General features: G+C 38.0%; 1 protein-coding gene across 2 annotated transcripts in view; it reads left to right on the top strand.

Annotated features, from left to right (window-relative positions):
- The window catches only part of ofd1 (OFD1 centriole and centriolar satellite protein), a 94,156-nt gene that overhangs the window by 20,446 nt on the left and 47,624 nt on the right, over window positions 1-26,086 (top strand). For both annotated transcript variants that reach the window (XM_069889945.1, XM_069889944.1), the window contains exons 9-14: window positions 4,057-4,163; window positions 5,869-5,988; window positions 9,527-9,600; window positions 15,655-15,746; window positions 18,072-18,261; window positions 21,804-21,934. In XM_069889945.1, the coding sequence (XP_069746046.1) occupies window positions 4,057-4,163; window positions 5,869-5,988; window positions 9,527-9,600; window positions 15,655-15,746; window positions 18,072-18,261; window positions 21,804-21,934 (714 nt within the window). The remainder of the gene's footprint in view (window positions 1-4,056; window positions 4,164-5,868; window positions 5,989-9,526; window positions 9,601-15,654; window positions 15,747-18,071; window positions 18,262-21,803; window positions 21,935-26,086) is intronic.

Raw genomic sequence — 26,086 nt, 5'->3', positions numbered from 1 at the left:
GCCACTAAACTATTGCTACATAGTGGGCAATAGATAACACCCACCAATAATTTTTTCCCTTTGTTATTCTTTATCTCTACCCAAATGGACTCAACATTATGCTCTTTAGATCTTATATCATCCCTCACTACTGCCTGGAGCTCATCTTTGATTAAGAGTGCAACTCCACCTCCTTTACCATCCTGTCTATCTCTTTGCACCCTTGAAAGTTTAATTCCCATTTAGGGCCACCTTGTAGCCATGTTTCCGTGATGGCTACCAAATCATAGGTATGGGTACCGATTTGCGCCTCAAGTTCACTAACCTTATTTCTAATACTGCGGGCATTCAGATAAAGTGCCCTTATGCTCTTTGTTCTTTTAATATCTAGTGACTTCTGTAACCTTTTTTGATTTTTCTGCTCACTATTTTTCTTTGTAATTTTCTTAACACTATCATTGACCCAAAAACTCACTGCACCATCTGATTTTTTACTTTCTCCTCCCAACATTACTTTTCCTATTTTACTTTTCCTGGCCATTTCTTTATCTTCCCTACCCTTTTCCCTATCACTCTGGTTCCCATACCCCTGCCAAATTAGTTTAAACCTTGCCCCACTGCTGTACCAAACATACTTGCCAAAATGTTGACACCTTTTGGGTTTAGGTGCAACCCGTCCCTCTTGTAAAGATCATGCCTTCTCCAAAAGAGGTCCCATTGATCCAAGAAGCCAAATCCTTGCCTTGTACACCAGCACCTCAGCCACACTTTCATTTTCCTTATCCTTACATTCTTTTCATCACTTGCATTTGGAACAGGTAGTAATCTCGAGATCACCACCCTAGTGTTCCTGTCTTTCAGCTTTCGTCCCAGCTCACTGTAATCCCTTTTCATTACCTCCTCCCTTTTCTTGTCAATGTCATTTGTACCCACATGTACCAAGACATCAGGCTGCTCTCCCTCTCCTCTCAAAATATTTTGGACCCGATTTGTGATATCTTGTACCCTTGCACCAGGGAGGCAGCACACCATGTGGGTATACTTATCTGGCTCACAGAACCTCCTGTCCGTACCCCTGACAATGGAATCTCCAATAACTACTGCATTTCTCCTTTTCTTTTGCACCACTCTGTCAGGTTCATTGCCATTGACCTGGTGCCCGTGGCCATCTTCTGTCCGGTCATCTCCCTCAACAGAATCCAACACCACATAACTGTTGCTGAGTGGGATAGTCACTGGTGTGCTCTCCATTTTTCTTGCTTTTTTTCTTTCCCCCCCTGACGGTTTCCCACTTACCTGACACAGGTTCTGGAGTATTTATCGCCCTGAAAGTTGAGTCAATTAACTCCTCACTCTCCCTTACAAGCCGCAGGTCATCAATCTGCAACTACATATCCCTAATTTGCTCCCTTAGTAACTGGATCTCGGTACATCTGGTGCAGATGTGGCCAATCCAACAGAGAAGTATTACATGGCCTCCAATGTAGGGGTTGTGGTCCTTGGGCTTTTCACAACCTGCTGCTAGAGTGTGAAGATAGCATCCTCTATGGCCCTTATCATTTCCTGCATGTTGCAGGCAGGTATAATTGCTTGCTAACCATCTTGCTTGTATGCATAGCAATTTTGTCATGATGCTATCCCTGTCTTTGTTCTGATCTGAAACCTTCAAGGCAGTACAGATGTGTAGACCTACCCTTCAGCAAATTCCCACCCAAGATTCTGGGTGCTTTATACCACACTGTAGCTCACTAGTGCCAAGTGTATCCTCTTCTGGTGCACACCATTCCACTGAATCAGGAACTGCTCTTTTACTTTCCTATTGGCTCTCTGTTTTCCATGCAGCTATTGCTGTCTGGCCACCAGTAGGAGTGTGCTTATAAAAACTTTTTTGTTGTTGGTATGTATCTGCAGTGGGACTGAATCGAGCGTGGCTGTGGAGGGTCACTTTCATGGTTGTTTCTAAACTTAAATTTTAATACAATTTCAAATGTGTCTTTGAGTATTTCAAGATTTTGAGTAGGACCCAAATGTGTGTTAGTACAACAATACAACAACAACAGTTTGACACACCAAGAAGAATTTCCAGGTCCTTGTGCTTTGTTCTGCTGTTCATCTGAAAAATTTAAATTGGTCTTTTCTGTGTTTTATATCTGCCCCAATATGAACTATGGTCTGAGATGAAACTGGACAAGCATTAAGGTTAAGCATACTTTTATTCTACTCTTATCACCATTCCAATTGTTGAGGTCTAACTTTCATTCGAGCAGTTTTTGGAGTGATGCAGATAAAACTTTCACCCACAGCTGATAATCTGTTAGAAAAGATGGAGAAATGCAGGGTGGTGGGAAATCTTTTCCAATTATTTATTCCCTTAAAAGACAGAAGGGAGGGAGAGGAACCTGTTTTGATTTTTCAGAGAGAATGATGGATTTTATGAACAAAAAGGAAACTGCTAGAGGAACTCAGCATGTCAGGCATCATCCATGAGGGAAAGGGATGATTGCTGTTTTGGGTTGAAACCTGTTTCAGGTTGGTAGGGAGTTGTCCATTCCGAAGCATTGCTCACTGTTTGTTAGAAGCATTGCTCACTGTTTGTTCACTGTTTGTTAGACCTTTATTTGCCTAATTTAATTGCTGTGACTTGCTGTACAATTTGGTCCAGTTGGATCATCATTTGGCATGGAGGCCTGTTTACCTTATTTGGAAGCTGTAAACAGGGCATTCAATTGGGTGTCTCTTTTAATCAAATAGAATGAAGAATTGTTAACTAAGCAAACCAGAGCCTGAAGAGGGAAATATAATTTAGAATTACAGTGTTGTATCTGGTGGGGTGTGGGGATGGGGGTGGGAGTGGGGGGGTGGGGGGAGAACTGAAGGGACAAAAATATTTTAAGGTAATTTTTAAAAAAAGTTTCCATTGAACCTGAAGGAATGGACTCTACACTTAGAATTTGTTTTTAATTTTGTTTGGAAGTCACAAGGCTTTGTGCTGTTAATGAGTGATCTTGCATTGAAATGGACAATGTAGTTCTTTCTATGGCATATTCAGTTCTTGTCTCCGTTACAAGGTGTTCAATACCCATGAATATAAAACTGACACCAGACTCTTTCAAACACTTTTCAGCATTCTCTCACCATGAGGAAATGATTCAAAGTAGACAAATAAAAAGATTTGAGGATGTTTTCAATGCCTTTGTCAAAAGGTCTAACACCTGACCCAATATTGCTCAGAATGGAAGAGCAATTGGAAAGGCAAGAGGACTTTGCTGGGCTTGTAAATGGCAGAAGGAGCACGCTACACCCAAGTTACCCACCTGTCTTGCAACACCTTCCTTAATCACCTATGGTAGAGTTTGCAGGTCCTCTATTGGCCTCATTGTAATTGGAGAAGCAAGATATCCTCAATTCTGAGGGTTGCTTGAGAGAGACCATTTTGAATGATGAGTCAAACAGCAGAACAGTTTTTCTTAGTATATAATGAGTACTTTTGGATTTTGCCTTTAACTGTATATTTGTGCTAGTCTGAAGTGGCTTTCTAATTTCTAATTTACTATTATCTAATAGTTTAATTTATCTAATTTAATTTCTAATTTTCTATTATCTTCATAAATTCTAACCCACATTTCTTGTGACAAGAAAAAAGCATTGCTTTTCAGCTTCATAATCTGTAACTAGCAATTAATTGTGAGGTGAGTTCTGTTATGGTGCAGTCCAGTCACTGAGTTTCTAGAAATCATTAGATTAATTGTGGTAATCAGAGGCCAGTGGAGAGTCGTGTTGTTTGTTAGAAACTTCCTGGGTATTTTTGGAGCTGTTATTTTTATTAATGGAGAATTTTGCTCTGGATTATAAATTACCTTTAAGTGTGGTTTACATATATTCTTGCATTGCAATTCCTTCATGTTTTAAAATATTTTACATGTGGTAAATTAATGGTGCTGTTTAAACCAGGATAATCCATCAATTTTAAGGTATGTATTGATGTGGAATTTTGAATATTTTCTGTTACAAGTATGTACAGTATCTAATGAACTTATTTTACAGATTTATTTAGGATTTTTAAAAATCTTGTTATAGGTTGAAGAGAAAGAAATCTATATGCAAAGGCAAAGTTTATTGAAAGACATTGAAGCTCTGCGTAATAGAGAAGTAGAACTTCGGCAACGAATTGAAGCCTTTGAATTGTAAGTACAAAACGCAATAGTCGAGAATTGACATTTAAAAAAAAAACAATGATATATTTGTGTTTTTACATGTTAGTAAATTGATATGAATAAAGCAAAAAATGCAGATATTGGAAATCTGAAACAAAAATAGAAAATGCTGGATGTACTCTCTGTGGAATATTTGTGGGAAGAGAATGTATTATTTCCGGGGAATGATTTTTCATGGACCATTGAGGCCAGCATAAGAACAATACCTTTGTTTATTTTAAAGGAGAAAAGCATCTAAATGGAACTCTAGTATATATCAATCCCTTGCAATTTTTTAATTAATAGTTTTTTTGTTTCTGAGAGTCCCAGTTATTCATAAATGTTCAAATGTTGCATTTTTTTGTTCGAATAGGCTGCGATCACCTTCTTGAATCTTTACTTTGTAATCTCATTTCTAAGCTGTCATGGGAAGATGATGTGTTTCCGGAACTTGGTGTTGGTTATGCAAATGACATTGATGTCCAAAATAGCTGGGTACTGAAAGGGTTGCAATACTGGAGTGGATACTGGCTCACTTGACCATCCAATAAATTTGGATGATTTTGCAGAGACAGCATTGGTGGTATTTTTTGTGTAACTTGAGACTTCTGCTGTTAGCAATTAGTTACATTATATATTTATAATAAAATACAAATATTAAATGACAGAATGGAAAAGTGTGGATTCATCTTTGCTTCCCTGTTAAAGGGAAAGGTTCCATTATTGTCACATAATGCCACATGCTCTTTCGGGTGAAAGATTCAGGAGGAAGGTTATCTGACAACACTCTGCATTGCCATTTCTTTTAGATACAGAAACATACAGGTAATTGCTCTGAGAAATATGCCTGCATGTTTTCTGAGTAATTAATATGCTGTTGGCAAAGGGCATTTATTTGACTGGCAAATATTTTTCATGATTTCTGAATTGATAAAATAATAAACTAGTCAACTTGATGATATTGTTTATTAGGAGCCTACATTGTCATTGTAATTTCTTGATCACCTCTTTGTTATCTCATTTCACCTCCTGACATCTTGCTTGTATTTCTAGCTTTGTTTGCTTCCTGTAGGTTCTGACATCCACCAATAATATAATGAATCGTTCTGACTCTAACTCCATAGTGAGACTGGAAGATGTTGTTTTATGCTTATTAATGAGACTCCCTGTTGAAGATCAAAATAACATCCTGTGATGAATCATAAAAATTGGGAACAGGTTTTATGCAGGTTTTATTTATGCATCTAATTTTTAATGTTCTGTAAAAATGACTCCATTCTGATGGGTTAATCATTTGTACTTTTTAAATTGAGAGGTAATAAGAATGCACAGGTAAATAATTTTTTGGATTATGAATTGTACAAAATCTGATTATTAGGTAGGTGATGAGAAAACTGTGGCTTTCAATTTGTGAGAAAGTATATTAATTGTATTTGAATATAGATTTCATTCATGATTGAATAGCACTGGCTTTTACAGTGGCAGTGACCTGGGTTCGAATCCGGTGCTGTGTGTAAGGAATTTGTAAGTTCTTCCCATGTCTGTGTGGGTTTCCTCCCACCCTTCAAAACCTATGGGAGTTGTAGGTTAATTGGGGTACTTAGGTGGTACAGGCTCATGAGCTGGAAAGACCCGTGCTGTATGTTTAAATTTAAAAACATTTATATTAAAAAAAAAGATGTTTCTCCCATTTCAGGACCCAGAATTTACATGAACAGAAGAACAGGAGTGTGGAAGACGGTCTCCAAAGACGGGAATTGTCAGTGAAAAATATTGAAGAGACTTATGAGCAAAAGCTTAAGAATGAACTATGCAAGTAAGGCACGTGCGATTCAAGGAGACAGTAAACAAAATAACCTAGTCCTTCAGTATATAGAATTGTATTAACTAGCATTTTGAACACTTTACTGTAATTTTAAGCAAAAAATTTTTAAAATGTTCAATTGACAACTTTTCATTATATACTGTAGACGGGCGAGGATGAGGGAGGCTTTTAAAAATCACGAATTTCTAATCACTTTGTTTTGTGCAAGCATAGGTGTTATTGAAGAAATTTTATTTAAGGGACAGCAATTAGTATAATAAGAATGTTTATTGATTGTAATTTTAATTTTCTGTAAATCAGTTATGTCAAAATAGATTCCAAACCAGGGATAACACACACGCCTGCAGATGTTGAAATCTGAACCAAAATTGTTGAATTGTTTATCAATATTTTCCTGTGTACCAAGATGCAATGGGCTGGGGGGGGTGGGAACCTTTCTGTGGCATCCAGCCAAAATCAATTCATACTCAAGTACAACACTACATATCAGAAGAAGATCACTTGGGGGATAGCGTGCAGAGTCACTATGCTCCAGGTCCCATCTGTTTTCCCATAAAATTCATATCAAGCAGGGTATTCAGTTTATCAAATTCATCCCAATCAACTAAAGGTTCACAACTCTGCGGATTATAGCTCTTCATGTACACATCTAAGTTGGTCTAAGAAGAATCTGTCCTAAGATATTGTGGACTTATAATCTTCAAAGCTGTATTGTATTTGCGCAGAGTGGAGAGTTCTTTGTCCTGCTTCTTCTTTGTGCAGAAACTCGATGTAAATCGATAGTTTTCTGAAGAATTGTGGCTTTGCTCAACTTCTGGGAACCATTTGAGGAATCTTGTTTGCATGCAGGAATGATTGAGTGTAAATGATAATATAATGCTTTCGTGATGGCATTCCCTCAGACTTTCTGTTGTGACCTCACGTTGAAGTTGATTCTCTGTGGGTTGCTATGCTCACTGTCATTGAGCGTCTGTGAAATCATGGCCAACTGCTATTCATAACAGCATTGATAAAATGCAGACTTTTCTTTTTCACTCGTGAGCACTTAGCCTTTCCATGATAAATAAACAAATGGTGGAAGTGCTCGACCAGCATCTATGGGGAAGTGAAGCTGGTTATTTCATGTTTGTACTAAATTGCTGATAATATTGTTGATTAGAAAATCTTACTGTTATAATTTGTGGATCACTTCAATCGTGTTGCTTTAGAATTGTGTTATGTTAGTATAGAACACTAGGTGGAACTTTCTCATTTTGTAAATGTATGAAAAAGGGCAAAGGAATAGATTCCAGGAGGATGTCAGATTTGACTCTTGGTCAGTTCAGTACTTTCAGGTGAAATGACAAAATAAATATAATTTGCTTCAGTGATTTGTGTGACAGCACGGTGCTTCATTGCCAGTTGATCTAAATTATCTTAGTTGTAGCTGCCACGAACTTGAATTATCTACATGCACTCAATGTCTCTCGTTGTACATAAAGAATAATTAATGAAGAAGATATTGGAAGCCTGTTGGTAGCTGTGGCTGCGAACCACAAAAAAAATGGAAGGAGCTTCATCAATGAACACTATCATGCCCATTTGGGGGATAAATATTAGAAGCCTTGACTCTTTTAAAACACGTCTAACTTGGAGACTAATATGTTAAAGAGCAAACAACTGCTTCTCATTTGTTTTTTTTCCATCTGGATGTCGCTGATAAGGCCAGGATCTGTTGCCACCTTCACAAATTGCTTCAGTCCACCTGCTAATGTTATTCCCTTGGTGCTATTCACGAGGGAGTTCTAAGTTAAGATCTGGATGCCACGATGATGAAGGAACAACAATATCCAAGCCAGGATGTCTTATGACTTGAAGGGAAACCTGCAAAAGATGGTATTCTGATGCAAAATTACTGAAGAAACTGAGCAGGTCACGCAGCATTCATAAAAAGCAAAAGGCAATCGAGGTTTTGGGCCTGAACCTTCAGTAATGCCGAAAATCATTCAGATGCCCGAGTGAAGTTTTATGAGGCTGAAAAGCAAGAATAAAGCAGTAAGAGACATCAACCAAACCTTTTAATATTACCAAAATCAACAGTTTGGAACGTCATTAAGAAGAAACAGCATACTGGTGAGCTCAGTAATCACAAAGGATGAGGAAGATCTCCACTGCTGACGGCTGGAGAATTTTCACCATAAATGAAGAAATATCTCCAAATGCCTGTCCACAGATCAGAAACACTCTTTCAGGAGGCAGGTGTGGATGTGTCAATGACTACTGTCTCCAGGAAACTTCATGAACAGAAATACAGAGGTGACACTGCATAAAGCAAACCACTAGTTTGCCACAGACACAAGGTGTCCAAATTACCGTTTACCAAGAAGTATTTAAAAGAGCCTGCAGAATCGTGGGGGAAAAAAAAGTCTTGTGGAGAGATGAGACCAAGATTAACCTGTATTAGAGTGATGGCAAGAGCAAAATGTAGAGGCTTAAGGGATCTGTCCAAAATCTAAAGCTTTGCCATGGTTTGTATCTTGCACTGTCTAAGACTTTGCGATTACTGAGCTCATCAGTTCACTCTTTCTTCTTAATGTTCCAAACTGTTGATGTGGATAATCCTCAGGTTTGGGTGATGTCTCATACTGTTTTCTTATTTTTCAGCCTCACAATGGGTTATTTGACTTTCATTGGTGCAACTCTAGTCCTCATCTTGAATAATGACAAGTACAGACTCTAAAGGTGATCAAAAGCTTTGAAGCAAGCCTTACTCTCTTATACCTGCACCAATGAAGCAATTAAGCATGCCTGAATACTCACAAACACCTGTGAAGCCAAAGGTCTTAAACATTATGGTGCCTTGGAATGAGGGGACTATGTGTTTAAAAAGTGCTGTAATTTGTACATGGTCAAACCAAAATGTATACAAATAACCTTGAATAAAATCTGGAATGTTCCCTTTAATTACATGTGAATTATTTGATTACACATTTAAAACTGTGGAGCACAGAGGTAAAGAAAGGGGAAAAAAAAAGTATCTTTGTTCCAAACATACGGAGGACTCCTACATTGATAATAAACTCATTATCATTTTAATGTATTAAGGTGGAAGTATAAAAGATCATGGTACAGTCAATTTGTAAATATCCTGATGGGTTTGCTTTAAACCAGTTTCTAGAGGAGAATATTTAGAAATTTAATTTTGAAGTTTTACATCAAAGTTCACTCCTTCCAATTGTTGAGTTAGGTAGAAGATGTGCTCTTTTGATTGAGGGGGAAAAACTTTCAGTGAAAAATTGTTATTGCAATAGCAATAACTTCACCAAAACTATTTTTTCTGTGATATCTGCAAAGATGGAGTTAACTTCCACCAGAATAATAATAACCTTGTGCAAATAGTGTTTGCATTTTTGTATTTTACTGATAAGCTGGTATGACTTGAACAGATGGAATCCCTCATTCCAAATGAGGCCATTTGGATTTAATACAAAGTTTTGATGATTTTCTTTTTATTCAACTATTAAATAATACAATTCTTTCTTCTATACAGGTATCAACTTGAACTGCAGGAAGATTATCGAAAAAGAATGGAGAAATTGGCAGCAAATGAGAAAAGAATTGAAGGTATGGTTTATTATTTTGCATTTTTTGTGCTTTCCAACAGATCATTTATATGAGGAAGAATTTTTAAAACTGAAATTCAGCCAAACAGCATCAATGAAGGGGGGTGTTTTTGTTGATGATCTATTATTTCAACTTGGTATTAACGACAAATCACTGAATATGAGACCAGAAAAGTCTAGAGCATTGACAGACCAATCACTATTTATTGTTAAAAATTCGTGGTAGTTTCACAGTGCAAACATTCATGTAAACCATCTTACAACAATAAATAAAAATAGTGCATGAAAAGTTAAAGTAAGGCAGAGTCTTTGGTTCATTGATCTTTCAGGAATCTAATGGCAGTGGGGAAGAAGCTGTCCTTGTGCTCCTGTACCTTTTTACCGATGGTAGCAGAGTGACAAGGGCATGGCCTAGGTGGCATGAGTCCTTGAGTATAGAGGCTGGCTTCTTAAGATGCAACCTCTTGTAGATGTCCTCGATGGAGTGATGTCTAGTGCCCGTGTTGTTGCAGCTGAGTTAACAACCCTCTGGAGTTGTTTCTTATCCTGTGCATTGGCACATCTGTACCAGACTCAATGAACCAATCCTATCTCCCTCCTGTACGCCTCCTTATTGCCATTTGTGATTTTGCTGACAACCATGCTGCCATTGGCAAATTTTTATCTAGCCTGGCCATACAGTATTGGATTATAGAGTGTAGAGCAATGGGCTCAGCACACAACCTGTGTTGTTAGTAAGGAGGTGGTGTTGTTTCCAATTCATACTGACTGTTCTCTTCCAATGAGGAAGTCGAGGATCGAGTTGCAGAAGGGGGATGCAGAGCCCCAGGATTTGGAGCTTCTTGACCAGCACTGAGGGAATAATGGTGTTAAAGGCTGAGCTGTAGCCTATGAAAAGCACAGTTTATATGAGTTTCTGTTTTCGAGGTGAGTGGAGAGCCAGCAATATTGCATCTGCTGTGGAGTGATTGGGATGATGGACGGATTGCAGTGGGGTCAGACCTTTTCTTAGCTATGAATTAATTCTGGCCATGACCAACCTCTCAAAACATTTCATCACAGTAGATGTTAGTGCTACTGGGTGATAGTGTTGAGGCACCTCACACTGCTCTCTTGGGCATTGAGATGATTAATATCTTTTTGAAGTAGATGAGAACCTGTGACTGCAGTGATGAGAGGCCAGCTAGCTTGTTGGCACAGATTTCAGTACCCTGCCAGGTACACCTTGCAAGGGTTCACTTTCTTGAATGAGCTGACATTAGCTTCAGAGACAGATATCACAGGGTTCTCAGCCTTTGCAAGGATTCTTATGGCATTGTTGAATTCTCTTTCTCAAAGTGGGCATAGAAGATGTTCAGTTCATTGGGTAATGAAGATTCACCACTATGGTTTTTGTCCTCACTTTGTTGGCTGTAAAGGCCTGCACTCCCTGCCATTGCTGGTGTATATCTGTTTCTGTCTCCATCTTCCTCTGGAATTGCCATTTTGCTTCAGAGAGTCTTCTGCAGGATTTGCCTGAACTTCTTGAGGAGATCTGGATCCTTGGCCTTAAATACTCTCGATCTTGCCTTCAGCAGGTTGCAAATCCTCTGATTCATCCAAGGCTGCTAGTCGGGGAACACGCAGTATGTGTTCACACTTGTCCACGCAGGCCTTGAAGTTGATAGCGCATGTTGCATATTCATTCAACTCTAAGGATGAGTTATTGAATATGGTCCAGTCCACCAATTCAAAACAGTCTTGCAGACACTCCTCTGCCTCCCTTGACCATACTTTCTCCATCTTCACTGGTGCTGTGGTCCTCAGTCTCTGCTTGTACACCGGGAGTAGAAAGACAGCCAGGTAATCAGACTTGCTGTGTGGACGTGGTATGGCTTGGTAGGCATTCTTCATGGTGGTGTAGCATTGGTTGAGTGTGTTCACTGCTATGGTCTCAAATGTGACATGTTGGTGGTGTTTTGTTAGTCTTCTTCAGGTGGCCTGGTTTGAAGTCCCCCACAATGATTGGGAAGGCATCAGGATGTGCTCTCTCATGGCTGCTAATCACAATGCTCAGACCCTCCAGTGCCAGCCTGATGTTACCCTGTGGTGGAATGTACACTATGACCAGGATGATGGCAGGTAGAATGGGCAAGCACTTGATTGCCAGATGCTCCTGGTCAGGAGAGCAGGACTGGGACGTGATCGTTACTTTTGTGCACCATGATGAATTAATGATGACAGACATGCCGCCTTCCCTGGTTTTTCCTGATGCCAGTATACAATCAGTGTGGCGGAAGGAGTAGCCACGGCTGTAGTGCTGTGTCTGGAATGTTCTTGTTTAACCATCACACAGCACTCCCTGATGTCCCTCTCATGTTGTAATCTGGCTCGGAGTTCATTGAGTTTGTTCTCCAAGGATTGTATGTTGGCCAGAGGATGGTATGGAGTGGAAGTCTCAGCTCAGTCTCTTAGCTTAATCTGTAATCCCCCTCTGCATCCACATGGTCGATGTTTGAAGCTAGTTACTCTGCAGTGTTGAAATAGTACTTATGATGTCTCTAAATCTCCTGTGATGTTTAAGTGGAGTGGGAATCTGCTGCTTGTGTCTCCCTTGAAGCTTAAATGGCCACTCAAACTTCTGTATTAATTTAAGGTGATGGTAGCCAGATCAGAACATCAAGGGAGATTTTTAACATTCCAAAAGTCACGTGGAAAAAATTAAAATAGGAATGTTAAATTATTAACATAGCTGCAATCTTATAACCATATAACCATATACAGCACAGAACAGGCCAGTTTGGCCCTACTAGTCCATGCCGGATCAAATCCCCTCCCTCCTAGTCCCACTGACCAGCACCTGGTCCATACCCTTTCAATCCTCTCCCCTCCATGTAATTATCCAGTCTTTCCTTAAATGTAAATAGCGTCCTTGCTTCAACCACCTCTGCCGGAAGCTTATTCCACATCCCAACCACCCTTTGCGTGAAGAAATTTCCCCTCACGTTCCCCTTATAATTTTACCCCTGCAATCTCAAACCATGGCCTCTGGTTTGAATATCCCCCCACTCTTAATTGAAAAAGTCTATCCACATTGACTCTTTCTGTCCCTTTTAAAATCTTGAACACCTCCATCAAATCCCCCCTCAATCTTCTGCGCTCCAGAGAAAAAAGCCCCAGGCTGCTCAACCTTTCTCTGTAACTCAAACCCTGACATCCTGTCAACATTCTCGTGAACCTTCTCTGCACTCTCTCTATTTTGTTTATATCCTTCCTATAATTTGGTGACCAAAATTGCACACAGTATTCCAAACTTAGCCTCACCAATGCTTTGTACAATTTCATCATAACATCCCAACTCTTGAATTCAATACTCCGATTTATGAAGGCCAACATTCCAAATGCCTTCTTCACCACTATCTACCTGAGTATCAACTTTGAGGGTACTATTTACCATAACTCCTAAATCCCTTTGTTGCTCTGCACTCCTCAATTGTCTACCATTCAATGTATATGACCTATTTAGATTTGCCTTTCCAAAATGCAACACTTCACACTTATCTGTATTAAATTCCATCAGCCATTTCTCAGCCCACTCCTCTAGCTTTCCTATATCTCTTTTTAAGCTATGGTAATCTTCCTCACTATCCACAATACCACCAATCTTTGTATCATCTGCAAACTTACTTATCCAATTTACCACCCCTCCTTCCAGATTGTTAATATATATATATAACAAACAATAATGGACCCAGGACAGATCCCTGAGGAACTCCACTAGTCACCGGCCTCCAATTTGTCAAACAATTTTTTACCAGTACTCTCTGACACCTCCCATCCAACCATTGCTGAATCCATTTCACTACCTTCTTATTTATACCTAATGCCTCTACCTTTTTTTCTAACCTCCTGTGGGGAACTTTGTCAAAAGCTTTACTAAAGTCTAAATAGACAACATCCACAGCCTTCCCTTCATCAATCGTTTTGGTAACCCCTTCGAAAAACTCTATAAGGTTTGTTAAGCATGATCTACCCCTGACAAAACCATGCTGACTACGACCTATCAATCCCTGTTCTTCCAAATATTTGTAAATGCCATCCCTCAGAACACTTTCCATCAACTTACCCACCACAGACGTCAGACTCACAGGTCTATAATTTCCAGGCTAACATTTGGACCCTTTCTTTGGGAATACATTGTCCGGACCCGGAGATTTGTCCACCTTTATATTTTTTAACACTGCCATCACTACCTCCTCGGTTATCCTTGTATGATTCATGACCTCCCCACTATTTTTCTTTACTTCAACTGGTACAATATTTTTTGCCCTAGTGAATACCGGGGAAAAGAAATCATTTAAAATTTCCCCCATTTCCTCTGACTTTTCACATATCCTACCCTCCCTATCTACAAGGGGTCCAATTCTATCCCTCACTAATCTTTTACTTTTAATGTACCTATAGAAACCCTTTGGATTTATTCTTACTCTGTCTGCCAAAGCCTCTTTGTGCCTCTTTTTGGCCTTTCTAATTTCTTAGATTTTTTCTACACTCCTTGTAGTCCTCTTTCAATTTCTCAGCACCCTGTTGTTTATACCTTTTGTACACCTCCCTCTTTCTCCTAACCAAATTTCTAATATTCCTCGAAAACCAAGGCTCCCTATGACTTCCAGCCTTTCCTTTGATCCTCACTGGGACATATCTACTCTGTACTTTCAAAATTTCTTTTTTGAATATCCTCCATTTTTCATTTACATCCTTTCCTGAAAAAATCATGTCCCACTCAATACTCCCCAAATCCATTCTTATTCCTTCGAAATTTGCTTTTCTCCAATCCAGAACCTCAACTTTAGGCCCTTCTTTGCTCTTCCCTAAAACTACCCTAAAACTAATAGAGTTGTGATCACTAGACCCAATTTGTTCTCCAACATTAACCTCAGACACCTGACATCTTGCCGCCTCCATTTTATTGAGCTGGCTGGGGTAAGTAACAACAGCCATTCTATTCCCTAGGATGCATTATCAGTCAAAAAACTTATGAAGAGGCTGTGGGACTTGGGTTTTTATTGACTTTTTATATTTTTTCCATTTGATCCTGTGCAAAGTGTAAAATTTCATTTGCTCTTGCAACTGCTGCCCTTTGTAATGATTCGAGCCTGCTCCGCCATTCATTACGATCATGGCTGATCTAATTTATGACCTAACTCCACTACCTGCCTTCTCCCCATATCCCCTAATTCCTCTATCATGTAAAAATTTATCTAACTGAATTTTAAATATGTTTAATGAGGCAGCCTCAACCACTTCCCTGGTTAGAGAATTCCAAACATTCACTACTCTCTGGGGAAAAACTATTTTTCCTCATCTCTCAGCAAGAGGCATTTTGGCTCCTTAAGAAATATTAGTTCATTTTTTTTGATCCTGGTTGCTGATCCGAGGGGTATGCAGCTTGAACAGAATTTTCCTGGCATCCAGGACCAGAAGGTCACTATGTGGGACATCTCTTTAGATCTTGCAATTAACCATCACATTTTCAGTCATACTTTCATTTTCTTTTAATCTTTCACTTTTCATAAAGAAAGGGTTTCATTTAGGCCTTCACTCTTACACAGTGCACTTTTATGTAGGAATTTTCCCCCCCCCCCGCCCCCCCGACCAGTTTATCTATTCTTTTCCTAAACCAAAATGCTATATAAAAGTTATGCAATATTAACTACTGAAAAAATAACTTTTCAGACATGCATTTAAAACAAACCTACAAATCCCCAGCAGATTTCTGTTTAGCAGAAATCCATATTCAGCACTTAAGTCCTGTTGCTCAACAAATCAATTGTTCTTGCATAACAAGCTGTATAAATATTATAAATAATCCTTGAATGCTTCATATACTGCAGTTTTTAGCTGATAAATTCTCACGGAATTTAATGAGATTAAATAGGGATAATAATACATGTCTGATGCTGTAAAGTATTAAATTATTGCCTGAAATATAGCTTCACTAACAACGGAAAATAATGATAAATTGTAATTCTGTTTATTTGTTCTTATCATCTTTTAACATATTTATCATTTGCAGCGGAAGCAGCTCGATTGCATGAAGAATCTCTGAACATACAGTCAAGTAAAGAGGAACATCAGCAAACCCGTGCTCAAGTGATGAAGTTGGAGGTAAATTGTATCGGATGCCTATGTGCAGTTGAATGGGAGGAATTTGAGGATGGTTTATTCCCATCACCTGGTAAGAAATGTCAGGTGATACAAGGATACTTGAAAATCAGCGAGTTGAATTCCAGATTGTCGATTGACTTTCATTGAAAAATGTGATTCCAGTCCTGAGCAAAATACTTGCATGGACGTGAGTCCCATAACAATTTTCCTCCATGCAGACAAACTTTTCTGTACCATCTCAGGAAAGCTCGTCAATCACATTTATTGTCAGAGTACATGCATGAGATCACATAACAACCCTGAGATTCTTTTTCCTGTGGGCCAGGCAGAATTTCTACTTATTGGAAATGTAAACTGTACTTAAGGAAAATTATATGTTTGCAAAAGAGAGAAATTAAAACTAAGAAATATAAACAAATTGTGCAAATACAGGAAAGAAATATTCGGTAATAAATAATGTGCAACGTCAGTCCTTTTTTAATATTATTTAAAATTTTCTCCATACACTCAGTAATCAGAATTATATAGTACTACAAATTGCAAAAAAAAAATCAAGGGTTACATACATAATGGTATTCACCTCTCTCTCAAAACCCCACCCTACCTAACCCCCTCCCTCAAAATAGTCATAGTCTATATAAAAGATATAACTATAGAAAAAAAAAGAAAAGGAAAGAAAATTTTCAGGATTGCACAGAGAAGTGTCATCAAACATGTGTAAATAAAATTTCTTCATTACAATGCAGAGGAGAATCTCGTAGGTCTGGAGGAACAGAAGGGACATTATTACAAATTTAATCCTAATATTTTGGGTACATGGGTGCCAAATTTGCAAAAACATTAGATATTTATTTCTCAAACTATATGAAATATTTTCCAAAGGAATGCAACTTTGAATTTCTGCATGCCATCTTGGCATACCTAAAAATATATCTGATTTCCAAGTCTGCAATACAATTCCTCTATTTTATTTTATCAAATTTTTAACAAATTTCTATTAATAAATTGATAGTTTTAATTTTGGCCTTGTTCGTTCAATATTTTCTCATAAGGATAAGTCCAGATTTTGCAGAAAAACAACTCCTATAACTTGTTCCAAATTATTTCGTAAATCTACCTAAAAAGATTTTACATTAGGACAAAGCCAAGTTGAATGCAAGAAAGTTCCTATATCTTCACCACACCTTATTTTATTCTATTCAATTTCTGTGGTGTAAGATTTAACTGATGTAAACAATTATACCGAGCTAATCTATATCTTACATTGATAATATTAGTCATCAAATCCCTACATAAATCATCCCATATTGTATTCAGATCAATTTTCCACCCATGTCTAGACTTATGAACTCTTTGTTTAAGAGTTCCTACTTGGGGAAAACCCTGATCAATTTGGTGGGGGCATACTCAAAAACAGCTGTTTTGATAAAGTCTATAATAGACCTGGAATCATTGAGATCTTCAATTGACTTCTTGAATACTGCCCAATGCATTGACTTGAGGCAGTCCTGCAGCTGATCTTCATCCTCATTCCGCCTTTTGGCTGTCCTGATCCCTGGAGCCTCTCGCTTTAGGCTCTGTCTCTATGCAAGCAGTAGGAGCACTGCCAAGTGATCCAACTTGCCAAAATGCGGATTCAGGAAAGTATGGTGGACCTTCCTTCTCTTTGTGTAGCAGAGATTTGGTGGTGATGAAGGGCTCAATCCCGAAATGATGGTTTTGTATCTTTATCTTTGCTATATAAAGTACATTGTTTGACCTGCTGAGTTTCTCCAGCATTATATTTTAACTTCAATCACAGTGTCTACTGACTTTCGTGTTTTACATATGTCTCAAGTATCTATGATAAAGCATCCTTGCCCTGAGGTCATCGATTCAAATATGCCAACACTCCTGCTGGAAGTACACAGGCAAAAACACTTCAACAATCCATGCATATAATGATAATGAATTTAATGTCAAACACTTCAGTGCAATGTTCATAAGCACTGAAATTCTTGCATGCTGTAGCCAAACAGGTAAGCAAGATACACCAGTTACAATATTATACATTTATTGATCCCAGAACTGAAAGAGTTCATATCTATAAAGGATAGATGGATAAATAAATATCGACATTTACAGCTAGTGCAAGATTTAAAAAAAAAAGTGGTATTTCATTTGCGTGGTTGGATCTTTTTGATGGTTCTAGTGTAGTTTATGGTTGGAGTAATCAGTGGAGTTTCAAGAGCCCGAAAGCTAGTTTTTCATAATTGACGGGAGTCATAATTCTCAACATTAACTTCCATTTAATTGATAAGTATTCAAGTTAAAATCTCATTGCAGGTTGAACTGAATGAAGCTAAAGGCCAAGTTTCTTTGCTAGTGAAGCAACATGGGCTACTGAATGAAAAGTTAAAGGACACAGCTGACTATGCATCGTTAAAGACTGAAAATGTACAATTTCGGATGGAAATTAAACAACTTTGGAAACAGTTGGATGAAGCTCGTTGTGAAAATCAGAAACTGTGTGAAAGTTGGTATACTCTAATTAGATTTAATGTGAATATGTTTATTGTAAATCCCGTCATGAAAGCGGGTGGTAAACAATTTAAGCTTTGGCAGTTCTGTTGGAGAAACATTAGAGCTAACTAGCTGGTTTTAGGTTCAGAACTTCAACCAGCAAGGATGTATATTTAAACCTTAATTGGGAAAATAATTGGTAGGGTGCCAAAATCTTCATGCAGTTTGTGATCGTACAGATTCTATCACCAATGTGTATATGTACAGATGGTAGTGTAGGATGACTGTGATTGGCTGAGATGGTAGCCACACCTACTGGCAGGTCTTAAAGGATTGCTCCTAGCCAGACCAGGTCATACTGGACTGGTCGACCTACTTGTGATGTGCTCCAGTCTTTTAGTTAATAAAAGCCTTAGTTTGGATCAACAGGTCTTTGGTTCTTTCGATGCGCATTACACAGTTCTCTTGGCGCCTCACAGTTTGGCGGGCAGCAACCTCCTTTGAAGAAGACCGCAGAGCCCACCTCACTGACAAAAGGCAAAGGAGGAAAAACCCAACACCCAACCCCAACCAACCAATTTTCCCCTGCAACCGCTGCAACCGTGTCTGCCTGTCCCGCATCGGACTTGTCAGCCACAAACGAGCCTGCAGCTGACGTGGACATTTACCCCCTCCATAAATCTTTGTCCGCGAAGCCAAGCCAAAGAAGACACAGTTCCAATAAGCAAACTTTCCACTATCAGTTAACCCTCTTTGAGTGAGTGCCATACAGGAAATGATTGTCCAATGCAGTTATGCTTTGAAATGCTGTGACTTAGTGGTCACGGATTTGTACTTGTGATACTCTCGATCTGTTATTTTGTTGTAATAATAGATTTACATTGAACAAAGGTTACTAAAAATGGAGAGAGGAAAGATACGTCATTGGTTATTTTGCAAAGATATGGGAAGCTATCCATCTTAAAATCTTAATTTAATCTGTAAATATCATTTGTTTGCTAAATTCATAAATGTTGTTATTTTCCCATCATTAAATGAATAGGCATAATGAGATGTTTGTTTTTGCTGGTAGGAGGGTGGGGGGGGGGGGGTAGTTGGTGGTGAAGGAGATGCAGAATTTGACTGAATCTGATTCACCTGGATTGTAGGTTTCATAAAGTTGTAAAGATTGAATACTGTCTCAATCGTGTCCTGTTTTTGGCAGGAGATTCGCCTTAAGAAACAAAATAAAAAAAGAAGAATATCTTCAGTAACTTTCACTTCTTTGCAGACTGAAAAAATGTTTGTTTTATTGTTAAAACATTTTTTATTAAAATTAGCACAGCAACTAATTTAGTCCCAGCAAGATAACACAAAAGCAATTTAAATAAATATGTAATGTATCTATTCAAGTGGCATTGATTGAGAAATTAATGTTGACCAAAACCATACTATTTGAGAAATATCATCTTGATTAGTATAATTCATTGATCAGCATATTTAGGGCTTCAATTTAAAGTATTATCCAAAATCAGCACCTCTGCCAGTACATTATTCCTTCACTGAAATGTTAGTCCAGCTTGTATCTTCCAATCCTGGATTGGAGCTTACTCCCACCATCATCTAATTTTGGAATTTAAAAAAATACTGAGTTCTAGGTTGATAATTTAAAATAATTTGGAATCATTCAGTGATACCTAAAATGGACTCTTATTCAAGTCATATCGTTACCGGTGTGCCTTTTTTTTCAAAAAAATTATTTCCTGGTGTGAAAGAGTTGGGTAACCTTGAAACAAATTAGGCTATTTAATCTGAGTTCTCAGACACCATTCTAAAGAAATTGAATACTTAATGTAAGGTTTAAAAGATTGCCATATTTGTGTTTCCTTGTTGATAGTTAAGAGAAGATCATTAATTGTGGAATTGGAATCACAAATAATATAAAAATCGTTGGAAACACTTATCACGGTTGACATCTGTTGAAGAGTTCTGGGCCAGAAACCTATTTCTCTTTTAAGATATGCTGCCTGACATGCTGAGCTTTTGCAGTATTTTTTGTTTTTCATTTCAAGTTTCTAACTTTTTTTTGCAAAAATAATACTGGGATGAAAACTAATTTGGAGCTGAGTGGTGACCTGATAGATGTATGTAAACATTGAGAGGCTGAGAAGTACTACAGGGTCCGAATCTTTATTTTCCCCTGGGTTGAAATGTCACATACAGTTTTAAGATGAGGGGTAGCGTTTAAATGAGATTTACAAGGCAAGTTCTTTTTGTTTTAAACTCAGTATTAAAAGCTGGGAATGCGGTGCCAGGGGAGGTAATGAAAGCAGGTACAGTAGCAATGTATTGGAGGCATTTCAACAGACCATGAATTGAGGGATATAGAGCACATGCAGACAGATCTACAGTTTAAATTGTCATCATGGTTGACACAGATATCATGGGACATGATTTGCTGTGTAGCTACATTGTAGGAAGGGGTTTAAATTGTCATCATGGTTGACACAGATATCATTGGACATGATTTGCTGTGTAGCTACATTCTAGGAAGGGGTTTAAATTGTCATCATGGTTGACACAGATATCATGGGACGTGATTTTCTGTGTAGCTACATTCTAGGAAGGGGTTTAAATTGTCATCATGGTTGACACAGATATCATGGGACATGATTTGCTGTGTAGCTACATTCTAGGAAGGGAATTAATGAACTAGTTACGTTATTAACTAGTACCAGCATTTATTTTGAGGTTTGTTTTTAAAAAAACCAAACTGAATTGTACTTGTATTGCTATGGATTGAAACTCAAGTTCTCTGTGTTAATCCAAGCCTTTGGACTTTGTATTGCTAATTTAGCAACACATCTGCAAAGTAATTCACTTCTTTTGGAATATCTATAATTCAGTGCTTTATACATCTTGCACAACAAAGTGAAAAGCATTGTGAATAGGCCTTGAAAGGGGTATGATAGTGAATAATTTTATGAGGAACTTTTTTTCATTCCTCTTTTGAAAAATACTCCGCAGGTTATACAGGTTGTACCTCTCTTATCCAGCGCTCTGTGGTCTCCAATTCCCATGATCTGGCACATTTGAATCTGCCATCGTTAGTACAAACTCTGTACAGGCAGCAAGGGCATCAAACCTCGGTCCCGATTGCTGGCGCTTTAAAGGTTGAAAAATCTGCTGCCATTAGTACTCCTTACAGACAGTGTGGGGCTCAAAACCTGGTCCCGATCTCTGGTGCTGTAAAGGCGTTGTGCTAACTGTGCCACCCCATAGTATTATTTCCTGTTTTAAGCTATGTTCTACCTTTGATATGTTTTACATAGGGGGTTCCCTTGGGTCAATTTCTGTTTTCCGGCATTCTCTGTGGTCTGACAATGGCCAAGTTCCAACGTCGCTGGATTAAAGAGCTACAACCGTAATGACCTTTGGGATTGATCTATAGTGATGTTACATGTATCACTTGTGATTGATAATCATTGAGTACAATAAAAGAATCCAATCCATAAAATTGACAAAATGAAAATCCAATAAAATATTGTTAATGGAGTTGATATTTTTTCTTTTCAGTTTTAAATGAACCTTCTGCTGCACACATAGCTCTTCAAGCTGAATTGAAGAAAACAGAATATTCCAGAAAGATAGATCAAGATGAATATCAAAGACAAAAAGAAATATTAGAGCAAAAGCTTCAAAATGAGGTAAAGTATGAACTGAGGCATTAACATGGTGTTAAACATAAATTAATTAAACAAATTGTTTTGACGTGAATAAAACATGAAAGTCTTCAGATACTATGCTTCAAGTCAATTCAAGTCAGATCCCTTATCCATCCATTGCCTCCTGCCTGTGGGACTGTTCTCCTCCACAACCCCCACCATTTTGTTCAGGTGATTGTCTACATTTTGCTCATACCTTGATGAAGGGCTCAAGCCTGAAATGTTGGTTATGCAACATATAAATTTGCAATATAAATTACCCTGTTTGACCTGCTGAGTTTCTTGAACATTGTGTTTTGACATGTAATGGTGTTTTCAGAATAATTTCGACTTCATCTCTTGCAGATATAGATTTGTAGGATTAATGTATGTGGCAGGACCACAGTTCCTTCTAAGAAATTTGTATTGGTAAGCAATATAATGCAATACACTTCTTTACACGTGGGCTCAAATGTATAGGCTGCAAATATAGTCATTATGAATTATGGAATACACTGGTCCACAAACATTCAGGAATCATTCAAGAATTGCTGCATATATTTTTTATTAGTTTCCTTAACTTAGGCTGCATGCTCGTCAGAGGAGTCTTTTGTGACTTGCCGTGTGGCAACTTTAGTGAATTGCTTATAATTATGAAATCACAGGAATAAGTTATAGAAAGGTACTGTAATAGAATATTGCAGCACAGTACGGATCTGGAGCTTGGGTTGCCAATGGTTTGGACTAGACTCTGTGGGGCTGCGGAAGCTCTGGACGTGAATTCATGGGTGAGTCTGGGGGGGACTCACTTTTGCTTCTCTCTGCCTATAAGTCTGACTGTAAGAAATGTAAGAGGTGCTTAGGCAATTCTAGCCGGTTGTGAAACTGTCTGCCTTGCAGCAGGCAAAAAGAAATTTCATGTAACTATGACACTTTATTATTACTATGACAATAAATTGAATCTTGGCCCTTCCACCCATGGTGTTGTGCAGTCTAAACCTACTCAACAATCTAAACCTTCCCTGTCTCACAGCTATGACCCTCTATTTTTATTCCATCCATGTTCCTGTCTAAGAGTCTTCTAAATGTCCCTATTGTACCAGCCTCCACCCCCCACCCCTAGCAATACATTTCAGGCTCCCACTACTCTCTGTTTTAAAAAGAACTTATCCCTGATGTCTCTCCTAAACTTTCCTCCCCTCATCTTATAGAGATGCCCTCTAGTATGTGTGGCCCTGGAAAAATGGTGCTGGTAGTCCATCCTATTTCTGCCTCTCATAATCTTGTTAACCTCCATTAAGTCACCTCTCATCCTTCTTCACTCCAGAGAGAGTTAACCTCTGTTAACCTTGCCTCAGAAGATATGTTCTCTAATCCAGGAAACATTCTGGTAAATCTCCTCTGCACCCTCTCCAAAGCTTCTACATCCTTCCTGTAATGAGGCTTCAGAACTGAACACAATATTCCAAGTGTGGCCTAACCAGACTTTTGTAGAGCTGCAACATTATCTCATGATTCTTGAACTCAATCCCCCAACTAATGAAGCCAATCAAGTGCATACCATCAGCCTTCTTAACTATTCTTTCAACCTGCACAGCAACCTTGAAAGGTCTAGAGATTTGAATCCCAAAGTTCTTGTCAGTAGGATGGAGAAATCTCCATGCATCTATTACACCAGATTGTACCATAAGGAATTTATGAGTATAGCAGACTTGCTTAGGTTGGCAATTCTAGAAGATGAACAATCAAGGACAAGGTCCAGCCAACAATTAAAGTTGCCACCTATTATTAGGGAATAGACAATTAAGGCTAGTAGAAGAAAAAGCTTTTCAAAAAAAAAAGATGAAGGTCTTCAATATCAGGTCCATAGATGTTTACAAAAACATAAGATTTGTTGTGAAGTTTACTGTACAAGATTTAAAAAAACACCGTTAGTGTTAGTGATAATTTCGTGCTTAATAAATGGCACTGATTGATTGATCAGAATCGAGACTCCCATGGATTTGGCTAAGAATACAGAATGAAATAGCTGTCCTTTCCAAAATTTCAAAAAACGCATGTATACAACAATGAGTTTCTTGCAAGAAGTTGATCTCAGGGTGGAACTTTCTAATATGTGAAAAAATCTTACGGCGTTTAGCCCCGAAATATTCCTTGATACCTATAGCCATCTAATAAATATCAGTAAGCCATAATTATTAAAAGTAATGGGTTGTCCAGTAACAAAAAAAAACCTCTTAAAAGACCCCGTACTAAACTAAAATAAAATCCCTCCCCCTCCCCACCCCCCCCCCCGAAAATTCTGACAGCTCAAAGCAGCAGTCAAAATGATAAGACCCCAAAACTCACAGCTGGCAGGTATCTCAGAACTGTAACTAAAAGATAACAAAAGCTGAGAAATTATTTTGTCTAGTTATTAAAAAAACAATTTAAGATTAAGATTCCCACAGCTTAATTACTCTATTAAAAAGTTTGAAATGTAAAGACAAGGGAAAAATCCTTCCTCTTTTACAACAAAATTAGATATTTGAGACAATGATTTAATAAAATCATTCATCATCTCACTGCATCTTAAAACAGTAAGAAAGATTTCAATATTCATATCAAAAAAGACAGGAAAGAAAACAAATAGAAAGAGAGTTATACAAGAACTTTTTTTGTACAACACCAGGAACTGAAGAGGTATCTTTCAAAAAATTGGATTGCAGCATTGGGCGAGCTCAGCCATTTCTTATTATCTGGTAGAGTAATTCTCAGCTTAGCTGGAAAAGTCAGCAATGGTTTGAAGTCGATGTAAAGTTGGGACGTAACATCTTTGTATGTAGATCGTTCTTTTATAACTTTGGGTGGGTAGTCATTGACGATCCTGACAGTTTGATCACGATATTGTAGGGTTCCTCTGACGAGACTCTCGCAAAAGCTGATCTTTTATCTGGAAATGATGTAAACAGAGGACGATAGATCGAGGTTTCAAACCAAAAGCATGTTTAGGAATAAACGAAGAGTGTGCTCTGTCGACTTCAGGGAAAGTTGGCAACGTATCTGACCCAAAATCCTTGCGGAGAAGCTCGGTGAAGAATTAGGAAAGCTGGCGTGATTGAATTCCCTCCTTTAAGCCAATAATTCTTAAATTATTCCTTCTGCTCCTAGCTTCCAAATTTGCAACTTTCTTCAATAACATATCGTTGGATTTCCTTAGCTCCAAGTTATTTCGTCGTATATCATCCATTAGGGAATCATGGTTTTCAGCAGGTTTTTCCAAGTCCTGAATTTTGGAGTCATGATCCTCTATGATGGATCCTAATTCTTTCATGTTCCCAGCGATTTGATTAAGAGGGTTTCATTTCTTTCTTATCTTTTTAAAAATCTTTGACATCTTTACTCAAATCCTTAATGTATCGCATCAGAGTGTAAAAGTCTTCAGAGATTGAAGCCTCCTCTCCTTTCCTCTTGGCTTTAGCACTTCAGGAAGTCATGATGTCTAAATAAAACTGGTTTGTTAAAATAAACAAATTGGGGGAGAAAAGGAATTAAAACTATAAGAAAATCCCAAGTTTTTTTTAATTTTTTAAAATTTTTTATTTTTCACACCATAAATCATGTTAGCCATGATATACACTTTTTCTTTTTCACACATATACAGTGACTTTTTCTCCCCCCCCACTCCCTCCTCCCAAGCCACCCCCCCACCCCCCCCCCCTCATCCATTTTAGGTATACAATCTAGGTTGCATTAAGCCAGTCAGACAATGTTGTCATTCAACAAAAATACACCAGAAATTCTACTGAGTCCATTCTTTTCTTCTCTTCTCCTTCCATCAACTTAGGTAATGTTTGTTCCCGGTAGGTTTTCGCTATTGTATTTAATGTAAGGCTCCCATACTTGTTCGAATATTTCAATATTATTTCTTAAACTATATGTAATTTTTTCTAATGGAATACATTTATTCATTTCTATATACCATTGTTGTATTTTCAAATTATCTTCCAATTTCCAGGTTGACATAATACATTTTTTTGCTACGGCTAGGGCTATCTTAACAAATCTTTTTTGTGCATCCTCCAAGTCAATTCCAAATTCTTTATTTTTTATGTAACTTAGGAGAAAGATCTCTGGATTCTTTGGTATATTGTTTTCTGTTATTTTATTTAATAT

The sequence above is a fragment of the Narcine bancroftii genome, chromosome 7 (genome assembly GCF_036971445.1).
Source record: "Narcine bancroftii isolate sNarBan1 chromosome 7, sNarBan1.hap1, whole genome shotgun sequence".
Taxonomy (NCBI): Eukaryota; Metazoa; Chordata; class Chondrichthyes; order Torpediniformes; family Narcinidae; genus Narcine; species Narcine bancroftii.
This window is presented reverse-complemented; position numbering and strand designations above follow the sequence as displayed.